The following is a 20022-nucleotide window of genomic DNA, read 5'->3' on the forward strand; positions in this document are numbered from 1 at the left end:
AAATTAGTTTAAACCAACCCGAACAACTCTAGCCAACCCTGCCCACAAGGATAACCCTGCCCATCTCTTTTGAACAGGTCAAAATACAAGAAAATCTGCAGTTGCTGGAAATCCAAAGCAACACACAGATAATGCTGGAGGAGGCAGTATCTATGGAAAAGAGTAAACAGTCAATGTTTCTGGCCAAGACCCTTCATCAGGATTGGAAAAGAAGTTAAGTCAGAGTGAAAAGGTGGGGTTCAGGGGAAGAAGTATAAGTTGATAGGTGAAACTGGGGGAGGGGATGAAGTAAAGAGCTGGGAAGTGGAGATAAAGAGCTGGAGAAGTGAGAATCTGATAGAAGAGGATAGAAGACCATGGAAGAATGGGATGGGGCAGAGCACCAGAAGGTGGTGATGGGCAGGTAAGAAGATGAGGTGAGAGAGGGAAACCGGAATGGAGGAGGAGGAGGCGATTACTGTTAGTTCAAAAACTCAATGTTCATGCCATCAGGTTGGAGGCTATACAGGCAGAATGTAAGGTGTTGCTCCTCCAACCTGAGTGTGGCCTCATCACAGCAGTTGAGGAAGCCATGGACTGGCATGTTGGAATGGGAAGTAGATTTGAAATAGGTAACCACCAGGAGATCCTGTTTTTTCTGGTGGACCAGAACACAGGTGCTCAGTGAAGTGGTCTCCTAATCTATGTTGGGTCTCACCAATATAGAAGAGGCCACTCTGAATCCAGTAGATGATCACAACAGACTTTGAACCTTACCTGGAAGGACTGTTTGGGGCCCTAAATGGCAGTGAGGGTGGAGTGTAGGGGCAGATGCAGCACTTGTTCTACTTGCAAGGATAAATTTCAGGAGGGGGAGCAGTGGGAAGAGTGGACCAGGGAGTTGTGTAGGGAGCAATCCCTGTGGAGATTGGGGAGTAGGAGGGAAAGGTGTGATCCCATTGGAGATAGCAGAAGTTACAAAGAATTATGTGCCAGATGTGGAGTCTAGTGGGCTGGAAGGTGAGGACAAGAGGAACCCTATCCCTGATCTGGTGGTGGGAGGATGGGGCGAGGGCAGATGTGAGTGAACTATTAATCTATCTAGTCCCATCGACCTGTACCCGTACCTATGTACCCTTCTCATCCATGCCACCCATCAGGCACCGTCCCAGAGTCTAACCACTGTGGGTTTCAAAAGAAAATCTACCTACCAAGTCATGGGGAGTATGTCTGAGAGTGGCTCTGTCAATGTTGGGGCTAAACCCTGGGAACAGCTGTGAGTCAGAAACTACACGGACTGCCCGGCAGCACGCATGGAGGGAGAATGTTTCAGACCCAGGAAGGAAGTATGTAGTGACAAAAGAATCCACATTCAGATGGGAGAGCCAAAGGGACAAAGCATGCAGGTGATGGAAGAGCCAAGGCCCAGCTTGGAGAAGAGAGAAGAGCTTAAACAGATAATCTAACCTGGACCCACAACACTTCCTCATTAGTCAAGAAGATTCAGCGGCATCTAGACTTGGTGAGGAGTCTGTGGCATTCAAAGCTTCCTGTCCCCATTCTAACAACTTTCTAAACTTTCTACAGAAGCACCATCAAGAGGGTCCAGTCTGGCTCCCTCATGGCGTAGTACAGAGACTGCAAGACCCTACTGAGGAGAGTAAAAATCCACCGAGAGAATCACTAAGGTCCTTTTCCTCCTTCCCACTTCAGCCCCCTCCCCCCCATTTATGACACTTACAAGGAGTGCTGCAGATGAATGTTCCAAGCATTGTTGAGGATCCCTACCACCCATCCCACAATCTCTTTGGCCCATTACTGTCAGCAAGGAAGGTTACAGGACCATCAGGACTAGGACTGGCAAACTGAGTAACAGCTTCTTTCCTCAGGCTGTGAGGCTAATGAATACCTTGCTAGCACTGAGGTCTTGTCACAATGGCAGCAAGCTGTTACTGTTTACCTGTGCTGCATGCATTTTTGAATTATATTTTATTAAGTTATTTAAGGTAGCATTTTGATTTATATGCTGTTATTTACATTTTGTAGGTGCACCATGGTCAGGAGGAACATTGTTTGGTTGTATATTTGGTTTGGGGCGGAACAATAGCATAATTGCTAGCACAATGCTTTACAGTGCCTGTGACCTGGGTTCAATTCCCACCACTTTGTACGTTCCCTTGACACATGGTTTTCCTACCAGTTGGTAGGTTAATTGGTCATTGTAAATTGTCCCGTGATTAGGCTAAGGTCAAATAGGGGTTTGAGGGGTAGCGCAGCTCGACAGGTCGGAAAGGCATATCCCACCCTGTATTTCAATAAATAAATGTATATGAACAGGCAAATGACAATAAACTTTTAAATTGGAAGTGGTAATATCTCTGGGCAGAAGTCCAGCTGCTGCTCCCCATGCACATCATGAGTGCATTGGAGGGGATGAGACTGGACAGAGTGACCATGAGAAGGAGAATTCAAGTGAAGGGGCCTCAAAGGTCAGCGTCTTTCCTGTACAATTGCATAAAAACATCCCCAGATTGAAAGTGCTTTACCTAGAGGGACTGTTCATACCTTTGGATGGTGGAAAGGGCAGCTGTTGCAACCCCTGTGGATCATGGGATGAGAAGAGGGCGACCAGATCTGGGGACTCCAGGTGGGATGAGTCATAGAGATGTAGAGCAGAGAAACACACCCTTTGACCCATCTAGTCCATGCCAAAAACATTTAAACTGCCTACTGCCATCGCCCTGCACCTCCATACCACTACTATCCATGTACTTATCCAAACTCCACTTAAACTTTGAAATTGAGCTCTTGAACTTCATATCTCCTCCCTCGGAGTGTCAGACACCCTGAGCCAATAGGCTGGTCCTGGACTTATTTCCACTTGGCATGATTAACTTATTATTATTTAATTATTTATGGTTTTATATTCCTATATTTCTACACTATTCTTGGTTGGTGCAACTGTAACAAAACCCAGTTTCCCTCGGGATCAATAAAGTATGTTTATCTGTCTGTCTGTGCATTCCTTGTGCTGGCAGCTCACTCCACTCTCACAAAGTTTTCCCTCATGTTCCCTTTAATCTTTTCACCTTTACCCTTAGCCCATGATCTCTGTAGTCCCACCCAACCTCAGTGGAAGCCTATTTACATTTACCCTATTTTGTACCCTTCATAATTTTGTATACCTCTATCAAATCTCCTCTCAATCTTCTTTGTTCTAAAGAATACAGTCCTAACCTATTCTTATAACTTCTTATAACTCAGGCTCTCCAGGTACATTGACATCCTTGTAAATTTTCTCTATACTCTTTTAACCTTTCCTGTAGTTAGATGACCAAAGCTTCACACAATATTCCAAATTAGGCCGCACCAATACCGTATACAACTTCAACATAACATCCCATTGAGTTCACCCTCACCTCTGACCTGGTTCTAACCTTACACTGGAGCCACACTGACCTTTAGCCCCTTCCTCAGTCACACTCCCACTCCAGTCATTGAGCTTGGGTGAAGGAGAGGCCTTCCAGTGAAATATTCCCACAAACCTGCTCCTTCTCGGCAATCTCAGCCTCCAGCAGGCGCACGGTCTGGCTGAGCCGTGAATTCTGCTCTCTCTCCTTGTTGATGTCGATGCTCTCAGCCTCCAGTTCCATGATCTGGAGAAGGTAGAGAGGAAAGTGTTGGAGGTCACCAGGGTCCATTAAACAAAATTCTCAGGATCTTCCTGAGAACTAGGAACTATGCCTGGAAGCATCTCTTCCTAACAAATCCACACACAGAATTACAACATAAACACCAGAGATTCTGCGAATGCTGGAAAGCCAGAGCAACACATACAAAATGCTGGAGGAATTCAGTAGGTCAGGTAGCATCAATAGAAATTAATAGTTTTGGGACAAGACCCTTCATCAGGATATCGAGAGATCTAAACCAACATATTAGGATTTGGGTTGGATTTCAGAATCATCCAATCAACTGAGCAAGTCAGTTATTGTTGGGACCTAGTGGCAGGGTCTGGGTGACAGAAGCTGCAAGGATGGTGGATTCTTCTCTAGATTACTGCCTGCAAGTGTGGAGCATCTCTACAGGAACACTGGTTCCCTGGGACACAGTGATTTCTCATGGAGGGAACTGAGATTCGGCCAGGGAGGAACTTCACAGAGATCCAATGGGTGAGTGAGGTTCCAGAGAAGATGAGAAAAGAAGGAACTCTGAACCAAGGCAGAGGTGTTGGGAGGTGGTCCAAGCACCTTGGCACCACCCACCTGAGAACCTGTCAATGCCTGTATTGCAGCAATGGGAGGGGGCGTTATGGATGGAGGGAAGTGAGGGAGGGAGAGAGGGGAGAAGCATGTGGTTGGAAGGGAAAGAGAGGGAGGGAAGTGGTAAGTTTAGAAAGAAGTGGGAGGGAGGGTGTGTTTGGAGGGGAGAGGTTTATTCCCCCCCACTCCATTGGGTCTGGCTCCTCGCCCTCTCTCACCTTCTCCCGCAGCCTCTCGCCCTCCTCCTTGCAGCCCTGCAGTCGGTTCCTCCAGTGCTCGGCAGTGCTGGCCGATTCCTGTAGCGCCGCACTCAGCCGAGCATTGCTCTCACCCAGAGTCCGCAGCTCCTGTTCCCACTTCTTCACCGGGCTGGGGGCAGGGAAGAGCAGATAAGTAGAGTCAAGGCTCCGGAAAATCTCTCTCTCTCCCCTCCTTGCAGTTTACCTGATCCCCCACTCACAAATACATCCTCAGAGCCTCTACCCTGAGAACCTCCCGCCCCAGACTGTCTCTTCCCGAGTGAGCAGAACGGTGACAACCCCAAAGACACTCGGCCCAACAACAGCCCAGAGAGAGAGGCCGCTTTGCTGCTCTTCACTGACTCACTTGATGCGGTGATTGTTGCTCTTTAATAGGGATTCAATGGGGGGCGAGCGACTCCCCTTCTCTTCCTCGGTGCCATTCACACTTGATGCCTGTGGCGAGATCGGGGCTTCGTGACCAGACTCCTAAAAATTACCGGAACAGAAACTGTAAAATCAAAAACGTCCTCGGGTCCCCCAACTCAAGCCTATCATCGACACACTGACTCCAGGGGCTGGAGTGTACGAAGGGGGGATGGGGGGTTAGTACGGAGGACAGAGGTATTAGTACGGGGGGTATGAAGGGGTAAGTATGGGGGATAGAAAAGGCAGTACAGGGGGTGATAGAGAGATCAGTATGGAGGATAAAGGAGTTAGTACAGAGGGGGATAGAGAGGTCACTACAGCGGGGGGGGGGCAGAGGGGTCAGTACTGGACATGATAGAGGTCACTATGGAAGGAATAGAGGGGTCAGTATGGGGGGGATTAGGGGGTCACTACGGAGGATAGAGGAGACAGAATGGAGGAATATGGTACAGGGGAATAGTGGGGTCGGTATAGGAGGATAGGGAGTCAGTACGGGGGGATAGAGAGGTCACTATGGGGGGATGGAGGGTGAGTACAGGGGATATAGAGGTCACTATGGGGGATAGGGTTAGTACAGGGGTATACGGGGGTCAGTATGGGGACAGAAGGGTCTGTATGGGAGATAGAGTGGTTAGTATGAGGACGATAGAAGGGTCAGTACAGGGGGAGAGATCTAGGGGTTAGTCTAGGACATAGAGGGGGGATGGGGGGGATAGAGGTTCAATGCGTGGAGATACAGGGGAGGGAATAGAGGATTCAGTATGGGGGGGGGAAATAAAGGGGCCAGTATGGGGGGCAGAGTGGTCAGTATAAGTGGGGGGGGTGATGAAAAGGTCATTTTGGGACAATAGGTTCAGTACAGGAGGGGATAGAAGGGTCAGTACTGGTGGGAGAATAGGGTAAGTAAGGGGGCAATAGAGGTGGTTCATGCAGGAAGATAGAGGAGTCAGTACAGTGGGATAGAAGTCAGTTTGGGTGGACAGATGGGAGGGTTCAGTGTGGGGTAAATAGAGGGGTCAGAATGGGGGATAGAGGAGTCAATACAGGGAGATACTGGGGTCAGTATGATGTGGTATAGAGAGGTCAGTACCAGGGGCGAGGGACAAAGTGGACAGTAAGGGGGGATAGAGGGGTCTGTACCGGGAGATTGGGGTGTCTGTTCAGGAGGATTGAGGGGTCAATAAGGTGGGATAGTGGTGTCAGTGGGGGGGGGGGGGATTGTGCGATCAGTATGAGGGGATAGAGGGTTCTTTCAGGAGGATAGAGGGTCAATACAATGGGATAGTGGTGTGAGTATGGGGGGAGATAGAGGGGTCCATTTATGATAGTGGGACCAGTATGAGGAGAGATAGAGGGGACAATACCATGGGGATGGAGAGGTTAGTATAGAGGGATATTGGGGGGGTCAGTACGGGGAGATAGAGGGGTCAGTATGAGGTGGTATAGAAGAATCAGTAGGAGGAGATAGAGGGGTCAGTAGGGGGAGATAGGGTCCGTGTGGGGGATAGAGGGTACATACAATGGGATATCGGGGTCAGTATGAGGGGGGATAGAGGGGCAATACCAAGGGGATAGAGAGGTTAATATAGTGGGATATTGGGGGGTCAGTACGGGGAGATAGAGGGGTCAGTAGGGGGGATAGGATGGATCAAAATGAGGTGGGATAGAAGGTACATACAGTAGGATAGTGGAGTCAGCATGAGGGGAGATTTGAGTGGTCAGTAGGGGAGGGGATAGTGGATGAGGGGGTATAGAGGAGTCCATTCAGAAGGAGAGAAGTGTCAATACAGGGGATAGTGGGTCAGGTTGAAGAGGGATTTGAGTGGTCAGTACGGGGCGGGGATAGAAGGGTTAATATGGGGGGGATAAAGGGGTCAATTCAGGACATAGAGTAAGTATGGGGGGATAGAGCGGTAAGTAAGGGGGATAGAAGGGGTTTGTGCAGGGGGATAGAGGAGTCAGTATAAGGGGTGGGATAGAATGGTCAGTATGAGGGGGTATAGAGGGGTCAGTACAGTGGAATAGTGGGTTCAGTATGGGGGGGTAGAAGAGGTCTCAGTATGAGGGGGATAGAGGGTTTAGTACAGTGGGAGAGTCAGTATGGGTAAGATAGAGGGGTCATTGCAAAGGGTGGGATAGAGTGGTCTATACAGGGGATAGAGGGGTCAGTAGGGGAGGGGAGAGTGGGTTCAGTATGGAGAGATAGAGGGGTCATTACGGGGGAGGGATAAAGTAGTCTGCACAGGGATAGAGGGGTCAGAATGGGGTGGGATAGAGAGGCAGTATGGGGGTACAGTGGGTTCAGTATGAGAGGAAAGTGGGCTCAATACAGGGCAGTGGGTTCAGTATGGGGGGATAAAGGGTTCAGTACAGGCGGAGATAAAGTGGTCAGTATGGGGGGATAGAATAGTTACTACAGGGGGAATAGAGGGGTCAGTACCATGGGGATAGTGGGGTCAGTATGAGGGGGATAAAAGGGTCTGTTTAGGACAGAACATTGGGATAATGGGGTCAGTATGGGTGGGGATAGTGGGTTTAGTACAGCGGGATAGAGGGGTCAGTACAGGCAGGGATAAAGTGGTCAGTATGGGGGGAAAAGACTGGTCAATATGGGGGGCAGGATAGAGGCATCAGTGCCAGAGAGATAGTGGGGTCAGTATGGGGGGGGGGGAAGGGTATTTTTAGGATAGAGGGGTCAGTATGATGGAGGATGGAGGGGTCAGTATTGTGGTATAGTGGGGTCAATATGAGGGGGATAGAGTGGTCATTATGGGTGGGACAGAGGGGTCAGTACAGGGGGATAGAGGGGTCCATATGGGGGGACAGAGGCATCAGCAGGGAGGATAGAGGTGACTGTAGTGGGGGATAAAGGTGTCAGTGAAGAAGATAGAGGGATCAGTACTGAAGGATAATGGGGTCAGTATGAGGGGGAAATAGAGGGGTCAGTTTGGGAGGACAGAGGTTTCAATACAGGGGTAATTGAGGAGTAAGTATGGAGGCATTAGAGTGGTCAGCACAGGAGGAGGATAGAGTGGTCAATATGGTGGGACAGTGAGGTTAGTACGGGAGGATAGTGCGGTCAGTATGGGAGGGTAATGGGGTCAGTACAGGAGGGTAGTGCAGTCAGTACGAATGGAAATAGGGTGGTCAGTGTGAGGGGGATAGAGAGGTTAATAAGATGGGATAGTGGTGTCAGTATGGGGGTGATAGAGTGGTCAATATGGGAGGAACAGAAGGGTTAGTATAGGGGATAGAGGGGTCAATATGGTGGGATAGTGCAGTCAGTACGGGGGACAGTGGGGTCAGTACAGGAGGGTAGTGTGGTCAGTATGGGAGGGTAATGGGGTCAGTATAGGGGACAGTAGGGTCAGGATGAGAGGGTAATGCGGTCAGTACGGGAAGGTAGTGCAGTCAGTATGGGGGTTAGTGGGGTCAGTATGAATGGGAATAGGGTGGTCAGTGTGAGGGGGATAGAGGGGTCAATACTGGGGGATTAAGGGGTCTGTTCAGGAGGATTGAGGGGTCAATAAGATGGGATAGTGGTGTCAGTATGGGGGTGATAGAGTGGTTAATATGGGGGAACAGAAGGGTCAGTATGGGGGGATAGAGGGGTCAGAATGAGGGGATAGTGGGGTCAATATAAGGGGGAATAAGTGGTCCATTTACAATACAGAGGTCAATACAGTGGGATTATGGGTCAGTATGAGGTGGGATAGAGGGGTCAGTAGGGAAGATAGATGGGTCAATATGGAGGGGACAGAGAGGTCAGTACAGGGGAGATAGGGTCAGTATGGAGGGATAGAGGGGTACATACAGTGGGATAGTGAGCTCATTATGAGGAAGGATGGAGGGGTCAATACAGTGGGATAGTGGGGTCAGTACAAGGGGGGATTTGAGTGGTCAGTACAGGCAGGACAGTGGCAACTGTAGAGGGGGAATAGAGGGGTCAGTACCCAGGAGGGCATAGAGCAGTCAGTCCAGTGGGGATGGATGGGTCAGTATGGGGAGACAGAGGGGTCAGTACAAGAAGGGATAGAGGGCTTGGTACCGGTTGATATAGGGATCAATATGGGGCAACAGAGGGCTCAATTCAGTACGCGGGGAATAGAGGGGTCAGTATGGAAGTGGAGGATAGAAAGGTCAGTACAGCGGAATAGGTGATTCATTACGGGGTGGGTAGAGCGTTCGGTGGGGGGATGGACAGGTCAGAATGGGGTGGTCAGTGGCTTCAGCATGGGGAATAGAGAGGTCAGTATGGAGGGACAAATAGAGGTTCAATACAGGGGGATATATGGGGCAATAGGTCCAGTATGGGGGGAATAGAAGAGTCAGTACCAAGGGATTGAGGGATCTGTTCAGGATGATAGTTGGGTCAGTACAGGGGGATATTGGGGTCAGTGTGAGGGGGAATAGAGGGGTCATTTCAGGAGGATATGTTTCAATACAGCGGAATTGAGGGGTCAATACGGAGGGAATAGAGTGGTCAGTACGGGGGGATAGAGAGTGCGTACGGGGGGGGATAGAGGGTCCTTTCAGGAGGATTGAGGGGTCAATAAGGAGGGATAGTGATGTCGGTACAGGGGATAGTGAGGTCAGTATGGGCACTGGAGTCAGTATGAATGGGGATAGAGTGGTCAGCATGAGGGGTATAAAGGGGTCTGTTCAGAAGGATTGATAGGAGGGATAGTGGTGTCAATATGGGGTGGATAGAGGGTCAGTACGGGGGATAGAGTGGTTAGTATGGGGTGAGCGGAGGGGGTAGTATGAGGGGGATAGAGTGATCCATTTACGATCGAGTAAATCGAGGGGTCAATACAGTGGGATATGGGGTTCAGTATGAAGGAGATAGAGGGGTCATTACAAGGGGTGGGGGGAATAGAGGGGGCAGTACCAGGGGTGGATAGAGGGGTATGTAAAATGAGTTCAGTATGAGGGAGGATAGAGGGGTCAATACAATGGGATAGAGGAGTCAGTATGAGGGAGATAGGGTCAGTATGGAGGGGATAGAGCGGAAAGTACAGTGGGAGAGTGGGTTCAGTATGAGGGGCTCTGTTCAATACAGGGGGATAGTGGGGTAAGTATAGGGGGAATAGAGTGGTCAGTATGGGTGAGACAGAGGGGTAAGTTCAGAGGGGTAGAGGGTTCAGGGGTGGGGAATAGAGGCATCTATAGGGGGGATTAGAGAGGTCAGTACCTGGGACAGGATAGAGGGGTCAGTACAGGGAGATAGAGGGTACGGGAGGGGATAGAGGTTGATATAGTGGTCAATATGGGGGCGATTGAGGATTCGGTGCAGGAGAATAGAGGGGTTAGTATGGGGGGGATGGATAGGTCAGTATGGGGGGGGGGGCGACAGGGGCTTCAGTATGGAGAGATAGAAGGTTCATTTTTACCGAATTACCCCTTGGCCTGCTCTTCAAATTTGGCTTATTTTTCAGTTTAAACCTTTTCAAAAACGATTAATAGCTATCATTTATAAACAGGTAATGAATGCTCGCATGCCGCTTAATGATAGGGTTCAACGCTCCTGGGAAGTGGAACTTCAACTTTCACTTTCAGACAATCAATGGAGTAAAATGTATTATTTAGTCAGTAATTCATCTATCTGCACACACCATATCTTAATTCAGTTTAAGATAGTACACAGGGCCCATATGTCCAAAGATAAATTGGTGCATATTTTTCCGAATATAAGCCCTATTTGTGACAGATGTATTGTAGAAATGGCTACTCTAACCCATATGTTTTGGTCATGTGCAAGTTTAAATAATTTTTGGAGGTATGTGTTTGGAATATTATCTAAAGTTATAGATATGGATGTTCAACCATTTACAGCAATTTTTGGGATTATTCCAGAGGAAGCAAGCAAAGTGTCTGCTTCCGCCCAACATGTGATAGCTTTTTCAACTTTATTGACAAGGAGAGCTATTTTGCTACATTGGAAAGAATCTAACCCGCCCACTGTTTTCTATTGGCTCTCCTCCATTATGTCATGTCTAAGCTTGGAGAAAATTAGAAGCTGGACATTTGATACATCTTTTAATTTTTAACAAGTCTGGCAACCTTTTATTCAATATTTTCGCATGATTTAATTTATTTTTATTTATTTATTTTTCTTTATTCTCTTTGGGGAAAATCCTTATCCATGAAGGTTTGGAGATGACTGAAAGGATGTGTTCTCTCTCTCTCTCTCTCTCTCTCTCTCTCTCTCTCTCTCTCTCTCTCTCTCTCTCTCTCTCTCTCTCTCTCTCTCTCTCTCTCTCTCTTTTCTAATTTTATTCTCAGTTGGACTGCCCAATCTTTCTTTTTCTTTCCTTTTTTTTCTTTTTTTTGTTTTTTGTTTCAATTTAGTTAGTAGGTTTTTTTTCCTTATCAATAAAATTTCCAATCTTTTTTTATGATTGTTATGAGGAGTTGTAGTTTTATTGACCATTGTATATATAACAGCATAATATTTTACTTATTTGATTTTGATATTATATACATTTTGTTTTTACTGCTGCTGTTTATATGTCTTTTATATTATCTACTTGTTAAACTCCTCTTCCGATTTGTATATTCTTTATTTGGAAATCAATAAAAAAGATTGAAAAATGAGAAGGTTCAGTATGGGGGGGATAGAAGGGTCAGTACCGAGGGATTGAGGGGTCAGTTCTGGGGGTTTGAGGAGTCTGTTCGGGATAATAAAGAAGTCAATATGTTGGGATAGTGGTATCAATATAGGGAGATAGTGTGGTCAGTACGGCAGAATAGTGGGGTCAGTACGGAGGGGTGGGGTTAGAGAGGTCAGAAAGGGAGGGATAGAGTGGTCAGAATGGGGTGAACAGAGGGATCAGTACAGGGGATGGAGGGTTAAGTATGGGGGTGCTTGAGGAGTCAGTATGGGGTGGATAGTGGGTCTGTACAGGGAGATAGTATGTTCAGTATGAGGGGGTATGAGTGGTCAGTATGGCAGGGATAGAGTGGTTAGTAAGGGGGTGTAGAGTGGTCAGAATGGGAGGAACAGAGAGATCAGAATGGGGCAATGGGTAAGTATAGGGAGGATAAAGGAGTCAGTATGGGGGGGATAGTGGAGTTAGTATGGAAAGGTAATGTAGTCAGTATGAGGGTACTTGTAATTTTTGCCATTCTGAATCATCTTGCCCATGCTCTGAATGTGGAAAGAGCCACACCCTACGCTCAGTGTGGTTAGTATGGGGGAATAGAGGGGTCAGTACCTGTGGGATAGTGGAGTCAGTATGAGGGAGGATAGAGGGGTCAGTACCTGTGGGATAGTGGAGTCAGTATGAGGGAGGATAGAGGGGTCAGTACCTGTGGGATAGTGGAGTCAGTATGAGGGAGGATAGAGGGGTCAGTACCTGTGGGATAGTGGAGTCAGTATGAGGGAGGATAGAGGGGTCAGTACCTGTGGGATAGTGGAGTCAGTATGAGGGAGGATAGAGGGGTCAGTACCTGTGGGATAGTGGAGTCAGTATGAGGGAGGATAGAGGGGTCAGTACCTGTGGGATAGTGGAGTCAGTATGAGGGAGGATAGAGGGGTCAGTATGAGAGGCAATAGTGGAGTCAGTATGATGGGGATGTAAGAGTCAGTATGAGGGGGGATTACAGTGGGATAGTGGGTTCAGTATGGGGGCATAGAGGGGTCAGTATTGTGGGAATAGAGGGTTCAGTACCAGGGGTTTGAGGGGTCTGTTCAGGAGGAAAGAGGGGTTAATACTGTGGGACATTGGTCTCAGTATAGTGGGATAGTGGTGTCAGTATGGAGGAATAGTATGGGGGGGATAGTAGTGTCAATATAAGGTGGGGATAGAGGGGTCCATTCAGGAGGATAGTGTGGGATAGTATGGGGGGGATGGGGGGTTCAGTATGGGGGGGATATAGGATTCAGTTTGAGGGGAAATAAAGGGTTCAGTAAGAGGGTTGCAGAAAGAGAGTTCAGTACCAGGGGATACTGGGGTCAGTATGAGAGGGAATAGAGGGGTCCATTTAGGATAGAGGGGGGTCAATACAGTGGGATAGTAAGGGGGGAATGGAGACCAGTGCGAAGGGAAATAGAGGGTTCATTGCAGGGAGGATATAGGATTCAGAACAGAGGTGACAGAGGGTTCAGTACAGGGGGATAGAAAGGGTTAGTGGGGGGATAGATGGGTCAGTACTGGAAGGAAAAGAGGGGTGAGTACAGGGGGATGGAGGGATCAGTAGGGAGGGATAGAGGGGTCAGTACGGTGGAGATAGACAGATCAGTATGTGAGATAGAGAGGTCAGTACAAGGAGACAGGGGTCAGTATGTGAGGGGAATAGAAGGGTCAGCTGGGGGGAAATAGACAAGTAAGTATGAAGGGGATTTGGAATAGAGGGATCAGAAGGGGAGGATAGAGTGGCCAGTACGGGGAATAGAGAGGTCAGTATGCGGAGTTAGAGGGGTCAGTACAGGGGACGGAGGGGTCAGTACATGGGGGGAATAGAAGGGCCATTTTGGGGGATAGAGTGGTGAATTGGGGGGATAGTCAATAAGGAGGAATAGAGGGATCAGTACAGGAGGGGTATAGAAGGGTCAGCCAGGGGTAATAGACGGTTCAGTTAGGGGGATAGAGTGGTCAGTGAGTGGGGGATAGTGGGGTTGGGTGCAGGGCATAAAGGGTTTTAGTACCAGGGATAGTACTGGGGGATAGTGGAGTCAGTATGGGGAGACAGTATGGGGTGATAGTGGGTTCAATATGGGAGGGGGTCATGATAAAGGTTTCAGGACGGGTGATAGAGTGGTCAGTATGGTGAGTATAGTGGGTCAGTTCGAGGAGATAGTAGGGTTGGCATGAGGGGGCATAGAGTGTTCAATAAGGGAGGGGATAGAGGGGTCAGTACCAGAAGGGATAGAGGGGTCAGTACCAGAAGGGATAGAGGGGTCAGTACCAGAAGGGATAGAGAGGTCAGTATCGGCCGGATAGTGGGGTCAGATTGAGGGGGGATAGAGGGGTCACTATGGGGGGATAGTTGGGTCAGTACAGGAGGGGTATAGAGGGGTCAGCTAGGGGTAATAGACGGTTCAGTTAGAGGGATAGTGTGGTCAGTGAGTGGGGGATAGTTAGGTTGGGTGCGGGGAATAAAGGGTTTTAGCACCAGGGATAGAAGGGTCAGTACTGGGGGATAGTGGAGTCAATAGAGGGTTAAATGTGGGAATGATAGAGCCTTCAGCACAGGGAGATAGAGGGGTCAATACCAAGGGGTAGGAATAGTGAGATGAATACAGTGGGATAGAGGGGTCAGTAGGGGGAAAGGGAGATTAATGGGATCAGTATGGAGGGCATATAGAACATAGACATCTCCAGCACAGGACAGGCCCTACAGCCCAAAATGTTGTGCCGACCATGTAACCTACTCTAGAAACTGCTTAGAATTTCCCTACCCTATAGCCTTCTATTTTTCTATGCTCCATGTACCTACCTAAGAGTCTCTTAGAAGGCCTGCACCACCGTTGCCAGCAGTGCATTCCACGCACCCACCACTCTCTGTGTGAAAAACTTACCCCTGACATCCCCTCGCTACCTATTTCCAAGCACCTTAAAACTATGCCCCCTTGTGTTAGCCATTTCAGCCCTGGGAAAAAGCCTCTGGCTATCCACACGATCAATGCCTCTCATCATCTTCTATACCTCTATCAGGTCACCTCTCATCCATCGCTCCAAGGAGAAAAGGCCAAGTACATTCAACCTGTTCTCATAAGGTACGCCCTCCAATCCAGGCAACATCCTTGTTAATCTCCTCTGCACTCTCTCTATAGTATCCACATCCTTCCTGTAGTGAGGTAACCAGAACTGAACACAGTACTGCAAATGGAGTCTAACCAAATGTCTTATATAACTGTAACATTACCTCACGGCTCTTGAACTCAGTCTCATGATTGATGAATGCCAACACACACCATATGCCTTCTTAACAACACTGTCAACCTGCACAGCAGCTTTGACTGTCCTATGGACATGTACCCCAAGATCTCTCTGATCTTTCACTCTACCGAGAGTCTTACCGAAAGCATGACTGTCATATGTTGAAAGATTGGAGCGACTGGGCTTGTATACACTGGAACATCCTTCTGAGAGGGGATCTGATTGAAACATATAAAATTATTAAGGGATTGGACACTTTAGAGGCAGGAAACATGTTCCTGATGTTGGGGGAGTCCAGAACCAGAGGTCACAGTTTAAGAATAAGGGGTAGGCCATTTAGAACAGAGATGCGGAAAAACTTTTTCACCCAGAGAGCTGTGGATCTGTGGAATACTCTGCCTCAGAAGGCAGCGGAAACCAGTTCTCTGAATGCTTTCAAGAAAGAGTTAGATGGAGCTCTTAAAGATAGTGAAGTATGATATGGGGAAAGGCAGGAACGGGGTACTGACTGCGGATGATCAGCCATGATCACAGTGAATGGCGGTGCTGGCTCAAAGGGCCGAATAGCCTACTCCTGCACCTATTATCTATTGTTTATTAATATTATATTTTGCCTTCCAATTTGACTTTCAACACCTCACACTTATCTGGGTTGAAGTCCATCTGCTACTTCTCAGCACACTTCTACATCCTATTGATGTCCCACTGTAATCTCTGATACCCCTCCTGACTATCCACAACACCCCAACGTTTGTGTCATCAGCAAACATACTAACTCGCCTTCTACTTCTTCATCCAGGTCATTTATAAAAATCACAAAGAGGAGGGGGTCCCAGAACAGATCCCTGCAGAACACCATTGGTCACCGACCTCCATGCAGAATACAAACTATCTACAACCACCCTTTGCCTTCTGTGGGTAAGCCAATTCTGGATCCACAAAACAAGATCTCCTTGGATCAGATGCCGCCTTACTTTCTGAAAGAGCCTTGCATGGGGAACCTTATCAAATGCCTTACTGATGCCTTACATACACACTACATCCACTGCTCTACCTTCATCAATGTGTTTTGTTACATCCTCAAAGAATTCAATCGTAAGGCACCACCTGCCCTTGACAAAGAGGGGATAGTACAGGCGAGTAGAAAGGTCAGTATGGGGGCATGGTGGGTTCAGTATGGGGGGTTAGGGAGATAGAGGAATCAGCATGAAGGAGGGGAGAATCCAGTGAGGGAGAGTGGTAGAACAGGTGGAGGATGTTCAGGGGTTTGCAGTGCTTGATGACAGTGGGAGGAAGTGGTACCATTTGGTGAGTGTGAGCCTCCGCTTTAATATGGGGCAATGGACATCAAACAAACATACCCTCTGGCCTGCAATGCTAAACGGCTGAGTGCAAATCCTTTCTGCCTGCACGCAGTCTGTCTGTCTCCATTCCTTGCACACCCCTGTGTGTAACAGCCTCTTAAACACGCCCACCTCCACTCCACTCCAGCCCCTCGCACCCACCATCCTCAGGAAAGTACTTGGTCTACACATCTTGCCTGGACTTCCACATCTCATATTAAATATATGCCCTGTGGTTTTTGACATTTCAGCCCTGGCAATGGGATTCTGGTGCTAACCCACGAACCACATTTTCAGCCAAGTCATTGACTTGAGCCAGAGCCTAGAAACCGTGTTAACAACATGTAATCTAATTAAACACTTGCAGTCCAGACGGTAACAACAAATCATTAAAATGAACCCACAAGGTGGAAGGGCAGGTTATGCGCCCTCATTTCTGGCGGAAACCCTGATGGATCAGCTCGGGGTGGGGGGACATTAGACACACAGAACAGTGGCAGCAACGTGGAAGTCAGGGGGTAGTTACCGGGCCAACACTCACTGCACCGACGCACCCTGGTACCTACGTGTGAGTGAGTGCTGCCACTCTCTGCCTTTTCCTGTGACCGCTCCCGAGCCACTTTAGCCGCTTCTTTCACTTCCTGAAACTTCTCAGCAAACTGGAAAATGGGAAGGTGATACCAGTTACCGGTGGGGATGGGGGTGGGGTCAGAGGTACTTCACATCCCCATACCCCACCCCATACACTAACAGCCTTCCAACCCTTCTCCCCAACCCTTCTCCCCAACATATCCCTCTTGTCTCATTTCACACCCCCTCAAACCGCTCCTCCTCACACCCTCCAATCCCCCTCACCCATTCCAATCACCCTCACACCCTCCAATCCCCCTCACCCACTCCAAAACCCCTCACCCACTCCAATCCCCTTCACCCCCAATCCCCCTCACCCCCCTGCAATCACCCTCACACCCTCCAATCCCCCTCACCCCCTCCAATCCCCCCACCCCCTGCAATCACCCTCACACCCTCCAATCCCCCTCACCTACTCCAATCCCCCTCACCCCCCTGCAATCACCCTCACACCCTCCAATCACCCTCACACCCTCCAATCCCCCTCACCCCCCTGCAATCACCCTCACACCCTCCAATCCCCCTCACCCCCTCCAATCCCCCTCACCCCCTGCAATCACCCTCACACCCTCCAATCCCCCTCACCCCCCTGCAATCATCCTCACACCCTCCAATCCCCCTCACCCCCTGCAATCACCCTCACACCCTCCAATCCCCCTCACACCCTCCAATCCCCCTCACCCCCCTGCAATCACCCTCACACCCTCCAATCCCCCTCACACCCTCCAATCCCCCTCACCCCCCTGCAATCACCCTCACACCCTCCAATCCCCCTCACCCCCTCCAATCCCCCTCACCCCCCTGCAATCACCCTCACACCCTCCAATCCCCCTCACCTACTCCAATCCCCCGCAATCATGCTCACCCCTTCCAATTCCTCTCACCCCTCCAACATCCCTCACCCACTCCAAAACCCCTCACCCATTCCAATCCCCCTCACTCACTCCAATTCCCCTCACACCCTGCAATCCCCCACACCCCCCCATCCAATCCCTCTCAACCCCTCCAATCACCCTCACTCCCAGCGAAGTGTTTCCCCAGCCCTACCTTGCTGAGCTGCTGCTCGGAGGGGAAACCAAGACCAAACACGGTGTTGGCTCGGCTGTCAGCCCACTGGCCGAACTTCTGCGAGGTTTTGGTGAAGTTCATGTTTGGTGTGACTGTGCTGTTTATGATCACCTGCGGTGAGAGAAAAACCACATTCATTTCTTTTGTTTCTCCTTCTCACTGGGCCCTGTGGTCACCCCCCCCCCCCACCAGCACCCTACTCCACTGCTCTTAGGGACCCCATTCCCTCTGTGGTCCCCAACTCCCCTGCCCCCACTAACCCTGGAATTCCCCATTCCCACTGTGGTCCCCACACTCCCCCTTGCACCCTGCCCCCACTAACCCTGTGGTCCCCACACTCCCCCTGGTATCCTGCCCCACTAACCCCAGAATTCCCCATTTTCCCTGTGGTCCCCACCACCCCAGCATCCTGCTCCACTGCACCTGGGGGGGGTTCCCACTTGCCCTTGGTCCCAATCCACTTGGGTTGCACTTGCCCCCTTCAACCACTCTCCTTCTGAAACCCACTCCATTTGGGATCCCCACTCCCCTGACACCCTGCTCCACTGCCCCCTGAGTTTCTAATTCCCCTGGGGTCCCCATGGCATCCTGCTGCACTGCCCTCGGGGTTCGTCACACCCAGATGTCCCAACGTCCCCAAGGCATCCTGCTCCACTCCCCCTCTGGTCCACACAAACACACCCCAACACCCTGTTACACTGTCTTACATGTCCTATATTCTCAATATTATATTCAGATCACTGAGCAACTGACCCAAGCACTGATTGATCCCTGTCTAACCCTCCTAACTACCAGCACTGATCCCTGTCTAACCCTCCTAACTACCAGCAAAGACTCTTGTCAAAGCCTCCTAAATACCGGCACTGATTGACCCCTGCTAAACACCCCTAATTACCAGCATTAGACCCTGTCAAACCCTACCGGTACTGATTCATCCCCGCTGAACCCTCCTAACTAACAGCATTGACACTACCGAACCTTCCTAACTAACAGCATTGATCCCTGCCAAACCCTCCTAACTACCAGCACTGATTGATCCCTGTCGAACCCTCTTAACTACCAGACTGAACCCTGTCAAACCCTCCTACCAGCACTGATTGATCCTTGCTGAACCCTCCTAACTACCAGCACTGATTCCTGATGAACCCTCCTAACTACCGGCACTGATTGACCCCTGCTGAACATCCCTAATTACCAGCATTGGACCCTGTCAAACCCTACCGGTACTGATTCATCCCTGCTGAACCCTCCTAATTACCAGCACTGATCCCTGACAAACCCTCCAACATTGAAACCTGTCAAACCCTCTTCTCTACCAGCACTCATTGATCCCTGCCGAACTCTCCTAACAACCGGCACCCCTCCCTGTCATACACTCCTAACTACCAGTAATGAACCCAGCCAAACCCACCTACCAGCACTGATTTATCCCTGCTGACCCCTCCTAACTACCAGCACTGATCAATCCCTGTCAAACACTCCAGCACTGAACCATGCCAAACCCTCCTAACTACCAGAACTGATCCATGCTGAACTGTCCTAACTACCAGCACTGATTGCTGCTGAATCCTCATAACTACCAGCACTGAACCCCGTCAAACCCACCTAACTACCAGCACTGATTCATGATGAACCATCCTAACTACCGGCACTGATTGACCCCTGCTGAACATCCTTAATTACCAGCATTAGACCCTGTCAAACCCTACCGGTACTGATTCATCCCTGCTGAACCGTCCTAACTACCAGCATTGACACTACCGAACCTTCCTAACTACCAGCACTGATCGATTCCTGTCAAATACTCCAGCACTGAACCCTATCAAACCCTCCTGACTACCAGCACTGATCCCTGTCAAAACCTCCTAACTATCAGCAATGATCCCTCACAACATTGAAACCTGTCAAATCCTCTTCTCTACCAGCACTCATTGATACCTGCCGAACTCTCCTGACTACCAGCACTGATCACTGCTGAACCCTCCTAACTACCAGCACTGATCACTGCTGAACACTCCTACCAGCACTGAACCCAGTCAAACCCACCTACCAGCACTGATTTATCCCTGCTGTCCCCTCCTAACTACCAGCACTGATCGATCCCTGTCAAACACTCCAGCACTGAACCCTGCCAAACCCTCCTAACTATCAGCAGTGAACCCTGCTGAACCCTCCTAACTATCAGCAG

At 49.4% G+C, this 20022-nt stretch overlaps 1 protein-coding gene across 4 annotated transcripts in view; it reads right to left on the reverse strand.

Annotated features, from left to right (window-relative positions):
- The window catches only part of homer2 (homer scaffold protein 2), a 39391-nt gene that overhangs the window by 4238 nt on the left and 15131 nt on the right, over positions 1 to 20022 (reverse strand). For 3 of the 4 annotated variants that reach the window (XM_059953148.1, XM_059953145.1, XM_059953147.1), the window contains 6 exons: positions 17814 to 17945; positions 16703 to 16795; positions 14934 to 15011; positions 4848 to 4969; positions 4460 to 4610; positions 3525 to 3635 (listed from right to left, as the gene is read on the reverse strand). In XM_059953148.1, the coding sequence (XP_059809131.1) occupies positions 3525 to 3635; positions 4460 to 4610; positions 4848 to 4969; positions 14934 to 15011; positions 16703 to 16795; positions 17814 to 17915 (657 nt within the window). In that variant the 5' untranslated portion in view covers positions 17916 to 17945. The remainder of the gene's footprint in view (positions 1 to 3524; positions 3636 to 4459; positions 4611 to 4847; positions 4970 to 14933; positions 15012 to 16702; positions 16796 to 17813; positions 17946 to 20022) is intronic. The other variant, XM_059953146.1, reaches the window with a different exon arrangement.

The sequence above is a fragment of the Hypanus sabinus genome, chromosome 28 (genome assembly GCF_030144855.1).
Source record: "Hypanus sabinus isolate sHypSab1 chromosome 28, sHypSab1.hap1, whole genome shotgun sequence".
In the NCBI taxonomy this organism is placed as follows: domain Eukaryota; kingdom Metazoa; phylum Chordata; class Chondrichthyes; order Myliobatiformes; family Dasyatidae; genus Hypanus; species Hypanus sabinus.